At 41.7% G+C, this 21,131-nt stretch overlaps 1 protein-coding gene across 4 annotated transcripts in view; it reads right to left on the minus strand.

Moving 5' to 3' along the window:
• Positions 1-21,131, minus strand: part of QRICH1 (glutamine rich 1) — a 52,461-nt gene that overhangs the window by 9,983 nt on the left and 21,347 nt on the right. For all 4 annotated transcript variants that reach the window (XM_077777182.1, XM_077777179.1, XM_077777180.1 and 1 more), the window contains 4 exons: positions 10,915-11,952; positions 2,091-2,268; positions 1,287-1,441; positions 87-201 (listed from right to left, as the gene is read on the minus strand). In XM_077777182.1, the coding sequence (XP_077633308.1) occupies positions 87-201; positions 1,287-1,441; positions 2,091-2,268; positions 10,915-11,952 (1,486 nt within the window). The remainder of the gene's footprint in view (positions 1-86; positions 202-1,286; positions 1,442-2,090; positions 2,269-10,914; positions 11,953-21,131) is intronic.

The following is a 21,131-nucleotide window of genomic DNA, read 5'->3' on the forward strand; positions in this document are numbered from 1 at the left end:
ATGCTGTGTAATCGCCAGCCATACTAGCAGCTGATCTTTTATAAACCCAGATGGGAAAGACATCCAAGGACTAGGAAGACTCTTACCAAGTGGAGTGACTCGGGGCTGAACATCTTTCAGAACTTCATGTAGCCACTCCGTGAATCGAACATAATAAAGATCGGAGAAAATGTCATCAACCCTTCCATTTTCAAAAAGATACTAAAAAGAAAAACAATAAAAGTTGTTGGTAGTCTCCTGAGTAAAACTTTCAGGGGGTATAAACACTGTGCTACAAGTATCACTGCCTCTCCCTACCTGTTTCTGCTTCCTTAACAAACCAACACAACAGGTTAAAAATGTCCAGCATGTGACACTTCCACAGTACACTTCAGATCATATGAAGTAACTCTCACAGCACTCTAGAGAGTAGGGTCAAAGGGGCAGATTTTGTGAATGCTATTTCTCCCAGGCAAGGCATTGTTTTGTGGTAGCAAAAACACATAAAGCAGGCTCTGAGGCCAGCCTCTTATTAGCTATACTATAAGCTAAATAACTCATGTGAGTATTTTAACTTTTGGGGCTCAGTTTCTTGGTAAATGGAAACGACTGTACCAGCCTTCCAGCACTAGGGAGAGCATGGAATGAAACAGAACATTCACTCAGTGCCCTGGGTGACTGGGAAGAAAGAGGAACAAACAAGGGGGCAAACTTTTCTCAGGCCAAGGCAACAGGGTGAGTACCAACCAGCAAGTGGGTCCCACCATACTGTGGGTTTCTCGACAAGACTTTCACGCACTAAGAAATCCACCTCTGCTCTCTTAAACTGCCAGTCCTAAAACAAGCTTCCCTGTTATAGTTCATGTTAGATATCCTGAAAACCCAACTACGGCTGTTATATTCTAGCTAGACTCTCACATAATTATATGTGTTAATGCAGGAACAATGAGAAAATGAGCTGAATGTTAGCACCAGATTTTGTTTTGGATAAATTACTTTTATGCAAACCATATGTTTACGTTAATGAAAAGTGTTATATATAAATCCTTTCTGATTAAAAAAAAAGTTGTAATATACGAAATATTTTAGCAAAATTTTCTCTAGGTGACAGAATTATATATGATGTCTATTTTATTTTTTTGAAGTGAACATGTTAGGTCTTTTGCAATTTTAAAAAAATGTACATTTAAAAACTCATTATATAGTTGAAAGAGAATTTCCCTATAATCACTTGCTTGTCATTCTGAGTAACCAGAAAATACCCAATGGGAACAGCTCAAACATGTTCCTGCGAAATTGTTTCCTACCTTTTGAATACACAGGAAAATATAGTAGAGCACATCTGGATCATAGGGTTCACCTTCTCCATTTCGAGCTTCTCGTGTCATTAGACAGAGCCCATAATTCAACTCAGCCACAGCAGAAGAGATAAGATCTTCCTGGAATCGAAGCAGTTGGCGCCCTGCAATACAAGCCACAGGTGACCCCCCAAAGGTGAATGGGGGGGGGTTCTTAACAACAGTAATCTCTTCAAAGGTTGCTCTGATCTCCAGAAGGAGGACTCAGAGAAGACACTGATCATCAGGGTGCTAGGACAGAAATGGTCACCTGTATCTAAGGTCAGAAATGGCCCACTAAGACAGTAATCCTGTATGTCCTATTTACACCAAGGCTTTTCTTTCTACAATCCTCCCCACTTCACATACCCCCAAAATTATTAGGGCCAAGAGACAAAAGAAAAGGAAAAAGAATCCAAAATCCACCTTTATGAGGAAGAATATGAACATAATGCTAAGAAAGGCCCTTAAGCACACTCACTGACTGGTTCCTATCTCCTTCCAGAATTTATTTTGCCCAGATCTGCTAGGTTGACTCCAGAAATCCAGGTGTATAAAAATGCCTGGTCTTAGGCAAACACCATAAATCCTGCTCATTGGCAGCAGGTCAGGCCTGCTTGTAGCTGGTCTTGAATTTAACATACTATTTCAGATGGTGATCCCGAACACCCAGAGCCAAAGAACACCACTTTTCTGCCATTCTGTCCTCCAGCTGCTTTTATACCACTGCATTTTAGACAGAGTTCCACCCTCTTCTCCTTCACAAACACTCACTCCCAATGGGTGCCAGTCTGTTCTGAGCATCCTTCTCTAGCTCAGCATTCTTGGTCTGGGCCCAGTTTTTCCATACTTCAAGCCCTTCTTCTGGTTTCAGAGAATTTGGAAGCAGAAGTTCTGGAGAAGGCTGTGGCTGTGACTGTGGTTCAACTTCAGCAACCTGGACAGTCTGAGCCTATGAGAGAGAAACCATCAAAATGTGTCAATCCTGTTTTCCAACAGGCCCTTCCACAAAACTGCTAGAAAAATGTTACATAGATTCTTTTATTAAAAAAAAAAAAAAAAAAAAAAAAATCTGTCTTCTCCTTGTTGTTCTACTTCCAAAAAACTTTGTGGAGTTCTACTCCTTACCCCAGGGACAGCTAAGGGTACTGCAGTGCTTCTCAGCCCTGGCTGGACTTCTAAATCTCTGAACTACAAAAAACAGTATCTGGACTCCAACCCACAATCTTTTTTGTTTTTAATTTACAGTAAGCTTTATTTTTATTGATATTTCATTTAACATAATTTCAAAGTAGATCTGTGCTGTAAGATGAGCCAAAGAACAGAAACCCTAAAGCTCCTAAGAGATACTTTTCATACTGTTCTGAGTAGGACATGGGGCTCTGGGGCCCCCAATGTTGATACCTAACATTTTTTGTTATTTTATTTTATTAATTATTCGTTTATTTATTTTTAAAATTTACATCCACGTTAGTTAGCATATAGTGCAACAATGATTTCAGGAGTAGATAGATACCTAACATTTTACCTCTTAAGATTTTACCAATAGATACAGAAAGAAAAGAGAACATCAACACACAAGAATCAAACTGTAATTATGAAGCTCTTGGGTTACATACCACCCACCTGTTTAAGGTTGTAATGATAATGAAGGATTTCTTCTCCTGGAAAGTTTGATATCATTTTTGAAATTTTTATTTATTTATTTTTTAAGTAAAATGTCAGAATATGTAAAAATGTTACACTCGCTTCTCTTAATACATTAAAAATAGTGGAAATTTTTAAATTCTTCATGAATCCAAGCTGGGTCACGACTATTACTTCTGGGACTACTCCTGGGGTCTATTCAACACACTAATTCTAAGTTTGGCAACCATCAGCAACTGACGTGCAATTAAGCCCACAGGCATAAATTTTCCAGAGTGGCAGAATCTCATTCTCATAATAGCAGCCAAGGTTCCAGATGTAGCTAGGAAAACCCAATGTTCCTTGGATCCTGAGACAGCTGATAAGCACCCAGGCCTGCTAAACTACAGAAAAGAAGCCCAGCAGCCAGTGACGGCCACTACCTGCTTTTGCATAGCCAATGATCCCACCAGAAGCAACCAGTGCTACACAGCCAAAGCCAATCCAATGTAAAGGCACTCGAACTGCTTTCCCATAGGTCTGCACCAGTTGACAAAGCGCACAAGCCTTGAGGCCCGAGAATCTTCTTAAACAGGTTAGTTTTAAAAACCTCACATAAAAAGGCAATTCTAATGTTCAGTCCTTTCTCAGAACTACTGGCCCAAAGCATGGCTTGTCAAATTATAAAAGTGTAAACAAATCACTTAAGGATTTTATTAAAATGCACATTCTGATTTGAAAGGTCTCAGGTGGAAGCTGAGATTATGCATTTCTAACAAGTTCCCAAGTGAGGAAGCTGGTTTGCAGACCACAATTTGAATACCAAGTATCCAGAGCAGTGGCCATTAAACTCTCGGGTGCACTTCAAAAACATCTGAGCTGGGGGCGCCTGGGTGGCTCAGTTGGTTAAGCGTCTGACTTCGGCTCAGGTCATGATCTCATGGTTCGTGGGTTCAAGCCCTGCATCGGGCTCTGTGCTGAGAACTAGCTCAGAGCCTGGAGCCTGTTTCAGATTCTGTGTCTCCTTCTCTCTCTGAACCTCCCCTGCTCATGCTGTCTCTCAGATATAAATAAAACTTAAAAAAAAAAATGAAAAACAACAGAAAAACACATCTGGGCTGCTTTTAGAAAATACCCATACCTGGGCCTTATCCCTGCAGATTATGATTTAACTGGTCTAAGGTGAGGGCCTGCCATCAGTACTTTTAAAAGCTCCCACATGATTCTCGTGTCCAGTCATGGGTGAAAATCATTCTTTTTAGGAAAAGTACAATAAACAAGTTACATTCTCTCTCCTGCCACTGTAAAATGAGACGGTTAACACTTAGGGATCTATATGGCTTCCCTAGCTATATATAAGGTTGGTTTCCCCACCACTATATTCCTTCTCAATAATATTGCTCTATTTCCTAAGGACATTTTTTTTTTTAATTTTTTTTTTAATGTTTTATTTATTTCTAGGAGAGAGAGAGAGAGAGAGAGAGAGAGAGAGAGAGAGCGTGAGCAGGAGAGGGTCAGAGAGAGAAGGAGTCACAGACTTCGAAACAGGCTCCAGGCTCTGAGCTGGCAGGCAGCACAGAGCCCGACGCGGGGCTCGAACCCACGAACCGCGAGATCATGACCTAAGCGAAAGTCGGACGCTTAACCGACTAAGCCACCCAGGCGCCCCCCTAAGGACATTTTTGAAGACAAGAGGCACTACTCTACCTTCCTGCATCCAAAGGAAGTCATCGTATCCTCAATGGTCTAACAGCCAAGCCATGCACACAAAGGGGCAGAGAGAGAATTTCCATGAGCCTCAATCACAATCCTGATATAGGGCAGGACAGAGCAACATAGATACCAAGACAGGTTCTTGGGTCTCACTCATCTGTCTATATTCTGAATTCTTTTGAGCAATTCATCATGCCAGGGCCTACTGAAAGGGCTAAGCAATGTGAAATTATTCAAACTGAAGGCAAAAAATAATTTATATACAACACATTAATCTGCTTATCAGTGAATAAAAGCAAAACTCTCCTCCTTAACTCTGATAATTAAACAAGGAAATAAAGCAGTATGACTACCAGGCTTTTAAATATTTGTCAACCCAGGAGCTCCACTGTAGACATACTTCCCAGTTCAACTACCAATCTCCTTGGTGAGTCTTAACCACTTTTCCATTTTGGATTTCCATGTTTGTGGAAATGATTGCTAACTATGCACCTCCAAGCTAGACATCCCCTTAATATACCCAGGGAGTACTGTATGTCTCCAAGTGAACATCTTGCAACCAATCACCTCAAACTAGTATCTACAGAGAGAACTCAGCACCTTCCCCATCCAAAACTATTCTCCTCAGAGTTCCCTCCCTACCTGTTCAATGCAACACCATCTACTACCCAAGCTGCAAATCTAGGGAGTCTGACTAGATAAGTAGGTGGGGGCCAGGGTATGTGGGGCAGTACTTTAGTTCTGATTTTTAGACAGGTCCCCTTCACTGTGTGCCTTCACCCACTAATGTAACATTCCCAAGCATCTTGACAGTAAAATTCTTCTACACCTATCTAAATGTCTATCAGTGGGTAGGGGTGGCAGTGATCCCAACCAGGATGAAAACTAATGTAAGTGGGACCTTCTATACTGTGGTGTGGAGTTTTCCTATTTATAATGGAGTCCTTGGAGAATTTTAAGCTGAGAAGTGACACAATCTTACATTTTAAGGAAAGTATTCTTGCTGATCTGTGGAGAACGAATTGAAGAGCCAAGGTACTGGTGGCCAGGACTAGGATGGTGGCAGTCGAGAGAATTTAAGAAATTCTGAGAGGTGTGGTGGCAGAACCAAAGTGGCTTCTTGATGAATTGGCCATGAAAGTAAGGGAAAGGAGACTCAAGGATGATTCTTGGGTTTCTGGTTTAAACATATGGGTGGATGATGGTACCAGTTTCTTAGAGGGCAAGTTTTTGTTTCATACATACAGGATATGTATGTATGTATGTATGTACATATGTATCTTTTTTCAAAATTTAATGTTTGTTTATTTATACATACCCAGAGTGTGATCAGGGGAGGGGCAAAGAGAGGGAGGGAGACAGAATCCAAAGCACGCTCCACGCTCCAAGCTGTCAGCACAGAGCACAGAGCCCGACATAGGGTTCAAACTCATGAGCCATGAGATCATGACCTGAGCCAAAGTCGAACACTAAACCGACTGTGCCACCCAAGTGCATCTGTATCTATTTTTAAGTAAACTCTGTACCCAACGTGGGGCTCAAACTCATGACCCCAAGATCAAGAGTTTCATGCTCTACTGACTAGGCCAGCCCGGTACTCCAAGAGAAGTTTCGACAGCGGTAGAGGTGATGTTAATGAAAAGCTGAGATACCTTCAGTAAATCCAAGGAAATGACAAATAGGCTGCTGGATGTGTGGGAAAGGTTCTAAGGGGAAAGGCATCATCTACAGATAAAGATCTGTAGATCTGTCAGTGGGTACAGGATGTAAGACATGGGCTCCAGAGCCAGTCTATCCAGGGCTAAAGCCTAACTTTGCTAAATACTAATCGTGGCTCTGGTCTTGTTGGCTTAATCTGTGTCATAGTTTCTTCCTCTGTAAACAGATAGTAGTACACACCTCATGAAGTTGATGTGAGAATTAAATCAGTTAATATGTGTACCACTCACAGTGCTTGGCAGATAGCGTCAGTGACTATTCTCTTCAGTGGCACCAGCCATCTAGAGGGTGCTAAAATCCATGGCCATGGATAGAAATCCCTTAGGGAGAAAAGGCCTCTAGTACTGAGCTCTGAAGAACATCAACAAACATGTACGGTTCAGACAGGGGCACCAGCAAACTCTTCTGAGAAGGAAAAAAGAACCAATAGGGGTAGGAGGAAAAACCACACCAGAAGAAAATTCAGGGAAGGCAGGTATGGCCTGTTGTTTCATGTGTCGCTGTGAGATAAAAACAGACATGCCTCTTAAATCTGGCCAAAGAGAGGTCGCTAATAACCTTAACAAGAGCGATTCATAAACTGGAAAAAATCCTTTAGAAGGCAGAGTTGGCTTGTGCAGATAATGCTTCTGAGAACTCTGAGAATAAAGCAGAATGGAGAAATGGGGCAAAAGACAGGTGGATATGAGCTCAAGGGAGGGAGGTTTCACCATAACTCTGGTTATAAAGATGGGTGATAAAACTTACATAAAGCACAAAAAACCATAAAATACCTAGGAATAAACCTAACCAAATATATAAAAGATCTCTATGGTGAAAACTATAGAAAACTTATGAAGGAAACTGAAAAAACATTCCATGCTCATGGATCAGAAGAATAAATGTTAAAATGTCATTACTACCCAAAGCAATCTACACATTCAATGCAATCACAATCAAAATTGCACCAGCGTTCTTCTCAAATCTAGAACAAACTATCCTAAAATTTGCATGGAACCACAAAAGACCCCAAATAGCCAAAGTAATATTGAAGAAGAAAACCAAAATGGGAAGCATCACAATCCCAGACTTTAGCCTCTACTTACAAAGCTGTAATCATCAAGACAGTATAGTATTGGCACAAAAACAGACACATAGACCAATGGAATAGAATACTCAGAATTGGACCCACAAATGTATGGCCACTTAATCTTTGACAAAGCAGAAAGAGTATCTAGTGGAAACAAGACAGCCTCTTTAACAGATGGTGCTGCGAGAACTGGACAGCAACATGCAAACGAATGAATCTAGATGGCTTTCTTACACCATACACAAAAATAAACTCAAAATGGATGAAAAACCTGAATGTGAGACAGGAAACTATCAAAACCCTACAAGAGAAAGCAAGAGACAACTTCCTTGATCTCAACTGCAGCAAATTCTTACTTGACACATCCCCAAAGGCAAGAAAATTAAGAGCAAAAAATGAACTACTGGGACCTCATTAAGATAAAAAGCTTCTGCACAGCAAAGGAAACAATCAATAAAATAGGCAACCGACAGAATGGGAAAAGATAGCTGCAAATGACTTATCGGATAAAGGGCTAGTATCTAAAATATATAAGGAACTCACCAAACTCCACACCCGAAAAACAAATAATCCAGTGAAGAAATGGGCAGAAGACATGAACAGACACTTCTCCAAAGAGGACATCCAGACGGCCAACAGACACATGAAACGATGCTCAGCGTCCCTCATCATCAGGGAAATACAAATCAAAACCACAGTAAGATACCACCTCACACTGGTCAGAGTGGCTAAAATGAACAAATCAGACTACAGATGCTGGCGAGGATGTGGAGAAATGGGCACCCTCCTACACTGTTGGTGGGAATGTAAACGGGTGCAGCCCCTCTGGAAAACAGTGCGGAGGTTCCTCAAAAAATTAATAGAACTCCCCTGACCCAGCAATAGCGCTGGCTAGGAATTTACCCAAGGGATACAGGAGTGATGCATAGGGGCACATGTACCCCAATGTTCATAGCAGCACCCTCAACAGTTAATAGCCAAAACATGGAAAGAGCCTAAGTGTCCATCAACGGACGAATGGATCAAGATGATGTGGTATATGTATACAATGAAATACTACATGGCAATAAGAAAGAATGAAATCTGGTCATTTGTAGCAACGTGGATGGAATTTGAGGGTGTTATACTGAGCGAAATAAGTCAGGCAGAGAAAGAAAGATACCAAATGTTTTCACTTATAAGTGGAACAGGAGAAACCTTAACAGAGGACCATAAGGGAGGACAAGGGGAAAAAATAGTTGGAGAGAGGGAGGGAGGCAAACCATGAGAGACTCTTGAATGCTGAGAACAAACTGAGGGCTGATTTGGCGGTGGGGGAAAGCGGAAGGAGGGTGATGGGCATGGAGGAGGGCACTTGTGGGGATGAGCACTAGGTGTTATATGGAAACAAACTTGACAATAAACTATAAAAAAATAAAAATAAACCTATTAAAAAAAAAAAGAAAACTTACATAACGTATATGGCAGGTGAAGGACCACAACACTTTGTCATTAGCTCTCCTTAGGGTTCAACTCACATCACAATTATTTTCCCCACAGGCTGTGAGTACTCCAAGAGCAGAGACTCTCCATTCATATTTGTTGCCCAGCACCTAGCACTAAGCCTAACAAGGAGGGCAGAGGGATGTTTGTGGTATACATGGACAGACACATCTTTCCTGCATGATGGGTATTCTACTCAATTTTTCCTTTTCTGGTAATACCTGACATACATTCCTATTAAGACTTTCCCAAAGGAAACACTGCCCCTAAAGAACACAGGCCTACTAAACTCCAGAAAAGATCTTCTGCTGAAGAGTCCAGGAGTGCAAACTATAGAGACCAATGAATTAAAAGAGGCCTGACTTGCAAACTGGACCATCAGGCCCAAGAAAGCTGAGAGGACTGACGTCCTCCATCCCGGTGAGCAAAAGCTGAGCGCAGAGCTACATCACAATACTCCAGGCTGGTCTCTCCTATGTACAATTAATTCTACAATCTAATTCTTGATTCTTATCAAAACTTTTAGGATTCTGGAAAAACTTCCTACCACAGATCAGATCAAGCTCAACTCTTCACGTTGGGAAGATAAATCCTTTGCCGCCATACTAACTCCTCTCCCATAGTCCCCCTCTTATGTTACACTAGGCCACGTCCCTTGGGTCCATCCCTGGCTCTGTACTCACGCTGCTCCACTCTGGTCTGTTGAACCTATAAACTAGAGATCAAACACCACTTTTTTCACAAAGAAGCCTCTGTTGACTTTTTAACCTAGGATACTTTCTGAAAACCAAGTTTATTTCTGTGTGTGTGGAGCACACAACATCACACATGATTATGCTGCCTTATAAGGAATTCAAAAAATGGAAATCATACATTCTTACTCAAAAACTGAACTGGAAGCTACATGAAGCAATGACTATCTATGTCTTGTTCAACTTCTCGACCTGACAGCTAGATATTTAATAAGTCCTTAGCAAAGTCACTTAAGCTAATATACCATTACCTATGAAACCTCTTGGTCAGCCTTTGCTTACCCAATTACGTATCGCCTGAGTTTGAGTATGATCCCTGGTCTAACAGTGCCCTCTTTGTGCCAGCTCCCTTGTGTGCATTCCCAGGAGTCCCTGAGATACAATGCCTTCAGCAGTCCCATGAGATCAGAGTCCCTAAAGTTTACTAACAGTCTTAAGCAATAAATTTATCCATACCTCTGTGGTATCCTTCTAATTCTTAAAAAGTTTTAGAGAACATAAAAGAGCCAAGCAATTTTAAAGTTAAAATTTCAACAGGGTTCTATTTCCGTAACTTTTCTATAGATCTAAAATTATTTCAAAATAAAAGTTAATATCTTTTTTCTCAACACAGTTTCCATAACAGAAAATTAACCAAAGCCTGACTATTGGTAAGGAACATAAAATTACCTTTGGGAAATCACACTGCCATGGCGGTGCAACTGACACTCCCAAAGGTTATCATTCTTACCAGGCCCCCTGGAAAGTATTTTAGATCATCTAATTCACCTACACTGTGTCCACAGACGATAAATAAATAGGAATAATTTCGCAGCCTCTCTGCTATGATGACTTTACAGTCTAGTGCAAACTACAAGGGTTCCACTAAATCCATTCACTTAAAATGCAGAAAGCAGCTTATTAAATGCAGATTAACACTTGGTATGTCCCGTTAGTCTTTACCCAGAACTTTACTCATAAGGGATTATAAAAAAGCACCTAAGGCATCTACCCCCAAAGCAGTTACTGATCGTTTCATCTACCTCCAGGTACCAAGACAGAACTCCTGCTCACTGCATAGCTTCACCCGCTGCTTCTATTCCCCCTTCCCAATCTCAACTAAAATATAAATATCATATACTATTGCAAGACCAACAACATTGCAGTAAACAAGCCAGAGGCACTGGAGGTTGCCAGGAAAGTTGTGTTGCCCTGGGCCCTGGGGAAGCAGGCTGCCCTACAGAGAAGTCTCACTTACTGAACAAGTAACCTGGAGCTGCTGCTGCTGCTGTTGTGGTGGCGGCGGCGGTGTCTGTTCCTGGGGGGTTTGTTGTTGTGGCTGCTGCTGGGGGTCCCATATATGGACAGTCTGAGCTGTGTTCTGGTATGTGCCTGCCACAGCCTGCACAGCCACTGGAATGTGGATGTTGCCATTCATGAACTGTGCTGGAAAGAGAGAGTTTGCAAGGGTCTGCACTACCTCTTCATGGGAGTTTTTCACTACAGACGTGGTGCCCACCATCTTCTCCTTGTCATCCTCCAGCTTTACAGCTGCCAGGGCCGTGGGTGAGCCACTGACGTGAACTGCATTGTAGGCTTCCTGGGGAATGGCAATGTGGGTAATGCTCTGCTGCTGAGGATCCCCACGGGGCTGGGCAGAGTAAACAGGGATGGTCCAGGTTTCTCCTGTAGGGCTAGTAATGGTCCCAGTGGCACTATACAGGTGGGCACTGTCTACTGTCAGTAAGTCTGGCCTCAAAGACACATAACTCTGCTGCTGGCCCTGTGGAATGGCCAGCACAGTAGCCACCGGCTGCCCTGAGATGGCATAGGACACAGTGATGGGCATGTCCACTTTGCGTTTCTTCACTGGCTGGAGGACACTGGCTGTGCCAACCCGCCGCTCCCCTTCCCGGGGTGAGCCCTGCTGAGACGGTGGTGGGGAAAGGGCACCCACGGTCTGGATTTGGATCTGCTGACCCCCAGCAAGAGACTGGCCGGCCACCAGCTGAGCCTGGATCTGCTGATGTGGGATGTGCTCCTCTGGGATCTCTGCAGCCTGGATCTGCTGGGCCGCCTGCACATGTTGCACCTGGATCTGGGCTGCCTGCAGCTGCGAGGGGCTGGGGCTCTGCAGAGACGGGGTCTGGATGGAGGGGGCTGCCGGCTGTGGTGCTTGGCCTTGGATCTGCACCTGGACCTGGATGGGCTGCTCAGCAGGTTGGTGAACGGTGAGCTGCGGGGAGAGCTGCTGAGCCGAGACCTGCTGCGGAGACTGCTGTACCTGCACCTGTACCTGCAGCGACAAGATTGACCAGTAAGTAAACCAGGCAACGTTGAGAATTCAGCCCCAAAACAAAGAGATCTCAGGGAGGGGCCCTAGGTAATGTGAGGACGAGGGGCGGTCATACCCAAGGCTTCTTCGGAGACCATAACCCCCAAAACCAATGCTGAATGCATCACACAGCATTCAGAGTAACAATTAGCTACCAGAGCAAGCAAGACTATCAACTTGGATCTTTGAAGAAAATATCAGAACTGGAGCGCCTGGGTGGCTTAGTCGGTTAAGCGTCCGACTTTCGCTTAGGTCATGATCTCACGGTTCGTGGGTTCGAGCCCTGCGTCAGGCTCTGTGCTGACTGCCAGCTCAGAGCCTGGAGCCTGTTTCAGCCTGTGACTCCCTCTCTCTCTGACCCTCCCCTGCTCACGCTGTCTCTCTCTCTCCTAGAAATAAATAAAACATTAAAAAAAAAAAAAAAATCAACAACTTAATTTAAAAAAAGAAAAGAAAAAATCAGAACTTCTGCTTCTGCTTTAATTCTTGTTTTAAAGTGTGACCCTGCCCCTTTCTTTTTGCATACTGGCACAGTAGTTCAAGTATATAGTTTATAAAAATATATTTTGGTGTATGTCAACAACAGTTTATCTGTGGGGTAATAAAAAGTGTGGGGACCAGGGCGCCTGGGTGCCTCAGTCAATTAAGCATCAGGCTTTGGCTCAGGTCATGATCTCACAGTTCATGGGTTCAAACCCTGCATCAGGCTCCCTGCTGACAGCTCAGAGCCTGGAGCCTGCATTAGATTCTGCCTCCTTCTCTCTCTGCCCCTACCACACTAGCACTCTGTCTCTCTCTCTCAAAAATAAGTAAATAATAAAAAATATATATGTTAAAGAAAAACAAAAACTGTGGGGACCAATGTTCTAAAAGGTCAACAAGACAAGTACATTTTACAGGCATGCAATTCTCAACCCAGGATCAAAAACTACTCCCACCACAGAAAAACTCTTGAATTTAGAGAGATCTCCCAATATTGCTGTTAAAATGTAGGCACTGATAAATGATTAAGATATCTTTTCTTTAATGTTTATTTTTGAGAGAGACAGAGTGCAAGTGGCGGAGACAGAATGTGAAGTAGGCTCCAGGCTCTGAGCTGTCAGCATAGAGCCCAATGCGGAGCTTGAACTCACAAACTGCGAGATTGTGACCTGAGCCGAAGTCAGACACTTAAGCGACTAAGCCAACCAGGCACCTCTTAAGTAAGATATCTTTAATAAAGAAGCATAAACAAACCCACAAGATTCCTGATAATTTAATCTAAGGAAGGTTACTGTATCCTCCTTCACACATTTCTGATGATAATGTAGTTCGTTTCTTACTGCTGTTACCTCAGCATACAAAGCAGCATGAAAGGATGCCTTGTATAGTCTGTAATTAAAAAAAGAAAAAAAGTTTTTTTCTTCAGACACACATATCTAAACTCTAAACACTGGTAGGAACGTAGAAAAGAAGACAGATGAGCGATTTTATCTATCTAATAAAAGAACGAGACACATCACAAAAATAAATATGGTGCTGGGACAACTGGCTATCCATATAAAAACAATGAAGTTGGATCTCTTCATTATTTCATACGCAAAAAAATTAAAGAGGATCTGAACAGACATTTCTCCAAAGACATGCAAATGGCCAATAAGCCTACGAAAAGTTGCTCAACATCATTAGCTATAAGGAAATGCCAATCAGAACCACCATAAAACCACTTGAAAGCCATTAAGATGGCTATAATTAAAAAAAAAAAAAAGAGGGGCGCCTGGGTGGCTCAGTTGGTTAAGCATCCGACTTCGGCTCAGGTCATGATCTCATGGTTCATGGGTTCAAGCCCCGAATCAGGCTCTGTGCTGACAGTAAGCTCAGAGCCTGGAGCTTATTTCAGATTCTGTATCTCCCTCTCTTTCTGACCCTCCCCTGTTCATGCTCTCTCTCTCTCTCTGAAATAAATAAAAAAAAAAAAAAAAGAAGCGACAATAACAAGTGCTGACACAGATATGAAGAAATTGGAAACCTCATATATGCCAGCAGGAGTGTAAAGTTAGTATAGCTGCTCTGGAAAACAGTCTAGCTGTTCCTCAAAAGGTCAAACATACCTTGTGACAAACATATGAAAAACAACCCACGAGACCCAGCAATTTCACTCCTTGGTATATACCTAAGAGGAATGAAAACTATGTCCACACAAAACTTGGGATACAAATGCTTATAGTAGCCTTATTGATAATAACTAAAAAGTAAAAACAGCCCAAATGTTCATGAATTGACAAATTAAAAAATTATTTGGTATTTCCATACAACAGAGTATTATTTAGCAACAAAAAGGAATGAAATTTTTATATATCCTAGATGTACCTTGAAAACAGTATGGTAGGGGTGCCTAGGTGGCTCAGTCAGTTAAGCATTTGACTGTTGATTTTGGCTCAGGTCCTGATCTCATGATTCGTGAAATCAAGACCTGAGTAAGGTTCCATGCTGACAATGTGAAGCCTGCTTAGGACATTTTCTCTCTCTCTCTCTTTCTGCTCCCGCCCCCTGCTCTCTCTCAAATAAACATTAAAAAAAAAAAAAAAAAAAGAAAACATTTTGCTTATGCTAAGGGAAGTCAGTCAAAAAGACTAAATATTATATGATTCCATTTATATGAATGTCCAAAATAGGCACATCTATAAAAATATAAAGTAGACTGGTGGTTGTCTAAGAGCAGAGGCTTGGGGGAAAATATAAAGGGTAATGGGAACAGGCTTTCTTTTTTGGGTTGAAGAAAATGTTCTAAAATTGATGTAATTAATGGTTGTAGAACTTTGTGAGATCTAAAAACTGCTAAATTGTATACTTTAAATAGGTGAATTATATGAGAATTAGATCTCAGTAAAGCCGTTAGTAATTAAAAAGATAAGCAAAGTTATATAAAGAATAGACCTTGAAGTCAGACTTGAATTTGAATTGCTACTATACTTTCCTGTGAGTCCCCTTAGATGTAATATAAAGTGGAGAACACCTAACTCTCTACAGAGTTGTTATGTTATGAGCATAAAATATTTACCAATGCATAGTAGGTGCTCAAAAAGTAGTTTTCCTTCCATATAAGCATTATTTCTTCTTTATAAACTTTCAGAGAGAGGGTGTGAGCAGAGGAGAGGCAGAGTTAGACTCCCAATCAGGCTCCGTGTAAGAGCATGGAACCCAAAGTGGGGCTTGATCCCACAACCTGAAATGCGCTGAAATCAAGAGTCTGATAAGCATTATTTCTTTACACAAGGAATCTCAAAATATAGCTTCCAGGCCAAGAGCATCATTACCCAGGCACTTGTTAGAAATACAAATTCGCAGGTCTCATCTCAGAACTACTGAATCAGAAACTCTGAGGAACAGTCCTAGCAATCTATCTTAAGTCTTCCAGGTGACTGATATATGCTCAAGTTTAGAACCAGTGCTTTACATCAAGGACATAAGGGAAACTATGAAACCAATTACTATAGAAGCTTTTTTGGTTCAGATCCTCTCAAAAAATTATTGAGGACCCCCTATAGCTTTTGTTTACATGGATATAGATACTGCTTTTTACTATTAGAAATTAAAACTAGGGCACCCGGGTGGCTCAGTTGCTTAAGCGTCTGGCTCTTTGTTTTGGCTGAGGTCATGATCTTGTGGTTCACTGGTTTGAGTGCCACATTGGGCTGTGCTTAACAGCGTGCAGAGCCTGCCTGGGATTCTCTCTCTCTCTCTCTCTCCCTCCCTCCCCTGCTCAAGCCCTCTCTCAAAAATAAATAAGTAAACATTAAAAAAAAAAAAGTCTGTTTATGTGGCAAACCTCATCATAAAAAACAAACCAGGATATCCCACAAACCAATCTTGTTAACATAAATAACACATTCTTATGAAAAGGCATACCTAGATTTATTGTGCTTCCCCCAAACAATATGGGTTTTTATTTAAATGTTTATTTATTTTGAGACAGAGAGTGTGCCAGTGGGGAAGGGGCAGAGAAAGAGGGAGAGAATCGAAGCCGTGACCTGGGGCTTGGACTCACAAACCATGAGATCATGACCTGGGCCGAAATCAAGAGAGTTGGATGCTTAACCAACTAACCCACCCAGGTGGCCCTTTCATCATTATGTTTTTTATAGATCTGTCGAGATCTTTGATGTAACTAAGTTACTTGTTTTAACTGGGGCCCAATGGACCTTGCAGATATAAGACCACAGCAAACTTAATCGATAAATGTGCATGTTCTAACAACTCCAATAGGCCTCCTTAGTCCCAGAGACAAAATAATATTGAAATGAGGCCAATTAAAAACAGCAGCTTCTAGGTGTTTAAGTGAAAGTCAGTCATTTCCAAAAGCTAGAAATGACTAAACTTGGGAAGGAAGGCATGTCAAAAGTCAAGGTAGGCCAAAAGCTAGGTGTCTTGTGACTAAGTTAGTCAAGCTGTTAATGCAAAGGAAAACTTCTTGAAGGAAATTAAAAGTGTTACTCCAGTGAACACATGAATAAGGAGAACACCAAACATTATCACTGAAAGGAGAAAGTTTAAGTGGTTTGGATAGAAGATCAAACCAGCCACATTTCCTTCAGCCAGAGACTAATTCAGAGCAAAACCCCAACTCTCTTCAATTCTACAAAGGCTGAGAGAAAGGTGAGGGACCTGAAGAAGGAAAGTTTGAAGCTAGCAGAGGTTGGCTCATGAGGTTTCAGAAGCTGTCTCCATAATGTAAAAGTGCAATGTGAAGCAGCAAGTGATGATGTGGAAGCTACAGCAAGTTATCCAGAAGGTCTAGCTAAGATAATTAATGAAAGTGGCTATATGAAAACAGCAGATTTTCAATACAGATAAAACAGACTTATATTTGAAGATGCCATCTCGGACTTTCATAGCTGCAGAGGATAAATCAATGCCTGGCCTCAAAGCCTCAAAGAACAGGCTAACACTGTGTTAGGGGCTAATGCAACTGAAACTAATGTTCACTTATTTTTTCAAAGGCCCTAGGGCTAAGGCCCCTAGGATTTATGTTAATTTTACTTTGCTTGTAGGATGATAGCACATGGCTTACTAAGTATTTTAATTTTAAGCCCATTGTTGAGACCTACTGCTCAGAAAAAAATGGTTCTTTTCAAAATATTACTGCTCAATGACAATGTGTGTGGTCACCCAACAGTTCTAATGAAGATGTATAATGAGATTATTGTTGTTTTCATTCCTATGAATAGAACATCCACTCTGTAGTCCAAAGATCGAAGAGTAATTTTGACTTTAAAGTTTTATAATTAAAAAAAATTTTTTTTTTGTACAGGCACCTGGCTGGCTTAGTCCAAGCAACATGCTACTCTTGCTTGATCTTGGGGTTGTAGGTTCAAGTCTCACGTTGGGTGTAAGGATTATTGAAAAATAAAATCTTGGGCACCTGGGTGGCTCAGTTGGTTAAGTGACTCTTAATTTCAGTTCAGGTCATTATCTCATGATTTGAGGGATGCAGCCCCACACTTGGCTCAGCTCTGACAGTGCAGAGTCTTCTTGAGTCTCTGCCCCTCCCCCATACATGCACACACTCTCAAAATAAATAAACTTAAATAAAACCTTAAAAAAATAAATTTTCTGGGGCGCCTGGGTGGCTTAGTCGGTTAAGCGTCCGACTTTCGCTTAGGTCATGATCTCGCGGTTTGTGGGTTCGAGCCCCGCGTCGGGCTCTGTGCTGACTGCCAGCTCAGAGCCTGGAGCCTGCTTCAGATTCTGTGTCTCCCTCTCTCTCTGACCCTCCCCTGCTCATGCTGTCTCTCTCTCTCTCTCCTAGAAATAAATTTTAAAAACATTAAAAAAAATTTTTTTTTAAAAATACATTTTGTAAAACTACAAATGCTTTAAATATAAAGAGTGATTCTTCTGAACATCTGGGCAAAGTAAATTGAAATCCTTCTAGGAAGAATTCACTGTTCTAGATGCTATTAACAATATTCATAATTCATGGAAAGAGGTTAAAATATCAACATTAACAGTCTAAAAGAAGTTGACTCTGACCCTCACAGATGACTTTGAAGGGTTCAAGACTTCAGGGGAAAAAGTAACTGTATATGCGGTGGAAAGAACAGAAGAACTAGAATATGGAGCCTGAAGATGTGATTGAATTGGTACAATCTCATGATAAAACTTTAATGGATGAGGAACTGCTTCTTAATTAAGGATGAGCAAAGAAAGTGGTTTCTTGAGATGGAATCTACACCTGGTGACAATGTTGTAAAGACTGTTGAAATGACAACAAAGGATATCACATGAACATAGGGGCGCCTGGGTGGCTCACTGGGTTAAGCATCCAACCTTGGCTCAGGTCATGATCTCATAGATCGTGGGTTCGAGGCCCGCGTCGGGCTCTGTGCTGACAGCTAGCTCAGAGCCTGGAGTCTGTTTCAGATTCTGTGTCTCCCTCTCCCTCTGGTCCTCCTCTGCTCATGCTGTCTCTCTCTCTCAGAAATTTAAAAAAAAATTAAAAAAAAAAAAAAGAATATCACATGAACGTAAGTGATAAGGCAACAAGTGGGTTTAAGAAGACTGACTACAATTTTGAAAGAAGTTCTACTGTGGGTAAAACGCTATCAAACAGCATTGCATGTTACAGAGAAGTCACTGGTAAGAAGACCCAACTGATGTAGCAAACTTCACTATTGTCTTATTTTAAGAAATTGCCACAGCCACCCCAACCTTCAGCAACTATCACTCTGATCAGTCAGTAGCCATCAACAATGAGGCAAGACCCTCCACCAGCAAAAGATTATGACTCAGTGAAAGCTCAGATGGTTAGCATATATTTTTTTTTTAGCAATAATGAAGTATTTTTTTTAAGTTTATTTATTTATTTTGAGAGACAGAGACAGCACATAGGGGAGAGGAACAGAGAGAAGAATTCCAAGCAGGTTCCGCTCTGTCAGCACAGATCCCAATACAGGGCTCGAACTCACAAAACTCGAGAAACCAAGAGTAAGACGCTTAACTGACTGAAACACCCAGATCCCCCAACAATAAACTACTTTTTTTTTAGTCTTTATTTATGTTAGAGAGCGAGACAAAGAGAGACAGAGTGTGAGCAGGGGAGAGGCAGACACAGAATATGAAAAAGGCTCCAGGCTCTGAGCTGTCAGCACAGAGTCTGATGCAGGGCTCGAACTCACAAACTGTGAGATTATGACCTGAGCCAAAGTTGGACATTTAAATGACAGAGCAACCCAGGTGCCTCATCAATAAACTATTTTTAAATTAAGGCATGCACATTCTTTTTTAAGAGATAATACTGTTGCATACTTAATAGACTAGTTTAAACAACTTCTGTATGCACTGGGAAACCAAAAAAGTCATTTGACTCACTTTATTGCAATATTCACACTACTGCCGAAGTCTAGAACTGAATTTGCAGTATCTCTGAAGTATGCCTGTATTTGCAAAAAATTTCTAAGAGCTGCATTTTTTTACAACTTTAATAGCTGACTTAATTGAAGTCAGCTGGATTCACCTATCTGCTTCTGCATTCAATCTGCTGTGCACATCAGACGTGGCATCTAAAAAACTCCACTCTACATTCATGAGAAAATGAGAATGAAAAAGGCAAGTAACATCTCAGTATTCTAATAAAAACACTTTGATTTTAAGTAGCCCCGCAAAGGTACTGGAGATGACCAATTCTGAACCATCCTTTAAGAATCACTACTAGAGGGGCCTGAGTGCCTCTGTCAGTTAAGTCTCTGACTTCAGCTCAGGTCATGATCCCACAATTTGTGGATTCGAGGATGCCCTTGTGGGGCTCTGCGCAGACAGCTCAGAGCCTGGAGCCTATTTCAGATTCTGTGTCTCCCTCTCTCCCTGCTAGTTCTCTCTGTCTCTCAAAATAAACAAACATTTAAAAAAAAAAAAAAAAGAGAGAACCACTACTATAAGGGTGCCTGGGTGGCTGGGCCGGTTAAGTGTCTGACTTAGGCTCAGGTCATGATCTCACGGTGTGTGGGATCAAGACCTGCGTCGGGCTCTGTGCTGACAACCAGCTCAGAACCTGGAGCCTGTTTCGAATTCTGTGTCTCCCTCTCTCTCTGGCCCTCCCCTGTTCACGCTGTCACTCTCTCTCAGAAAGAAATAAAACATTTAAAAATTAAAAACAAAAAGAACCACTACTATAAGGGCATCTGGGTGGCTCAGTCCTTAAGCATCTGACTGGGGCGCCTGGGTGGCTTAGTCGGTTAAGCGTCCGACTTTCGCTTAGGTCATGATCTCGCGGTTCGTGGGTTCGAGCCCCGCGTCGGGCTCTGTGCTGACTGCCAGCTCAGAACCTGGAGCCTGTTTCGAATTCTGTGTCTCCCTCTCTCTCTCCTAGAAATAAATAAAACAGTTTAAAAAAAAAAAAAGAGAGAACCACTACTATAAGGGCATCTGGGTGGCTCAGTCCTTAAGCATCTGACTGGGGCGCCTGGGTGGCTTAGTCGGTTAAGCGTCCGACTTTCGCTTAGGTCATGATCTCGCGGTTCGTGGGTTCGAGCCCCGCGTCGGGCTCTGTGCTGACTGCCAGCTCAGAACCTGGAGCCTGTTTCGAATTCTGTGTCTCCCTCTCTCTCTCCTAGAAATAAAAACATTAAAAAAAAAAATTTTTTTTTTAAATTAAAAAAAAAAAGCATCTGACTTTGGCTTAGGTCACAATCACAACTTTCATGAGTTTGAGCCCCACATCAGGCTCTCTGCTGTCAGTATGGAGCCTGCTTCAGATACTCTGCTCCCCCCTCCACCTCTGGCCCTCACCCTCTCATGTTTGCACATGCTCTCTCTCTCAAAAAAAAATTAATTAAAAAAATTTTTTTAAATTATTCAACCTTCTCATTTAGCTCCCCTCACCTTTTCAAGAGATTTTACTTGCCTTTTTTTTTTTTTCAGTTGATCAGAAGAGACACTTAAAATGCACTTCTGAGCTCTTGACTACATAATATGTACCGCACTATTACTTTCCTTTTGAGCATTCGGACTTTCTATTTCAACCTGGACAGACTGCTTTCTGGCTCTTCTGTATGGCTACTACATTGCAATTAGGTTGCAATTCTAAGTTGGTTCTACCATTTCTTTTATTCTCATGATTTTTCTTAGATTCTTTATTTCGCTGAGTATACTACCAATTAAGT

The sequence above is a fragment of the Crocuta crocuta genome, unplaced genomic scaffold (assembly GCF_008692635.1).
Source record: "Crocuta crocuta isolate KB4526 unplaced genomic scaffold, BGI_CrCroc_1.0 scaffold77, whole genome shotgun sequence".
Classification (NCBI taxonomy): Eukaryota; Metazoa; Chordata; class Mammalia; order Carnivora; family Hyaenidae; genus Crocuta; species Crocuta crocuta.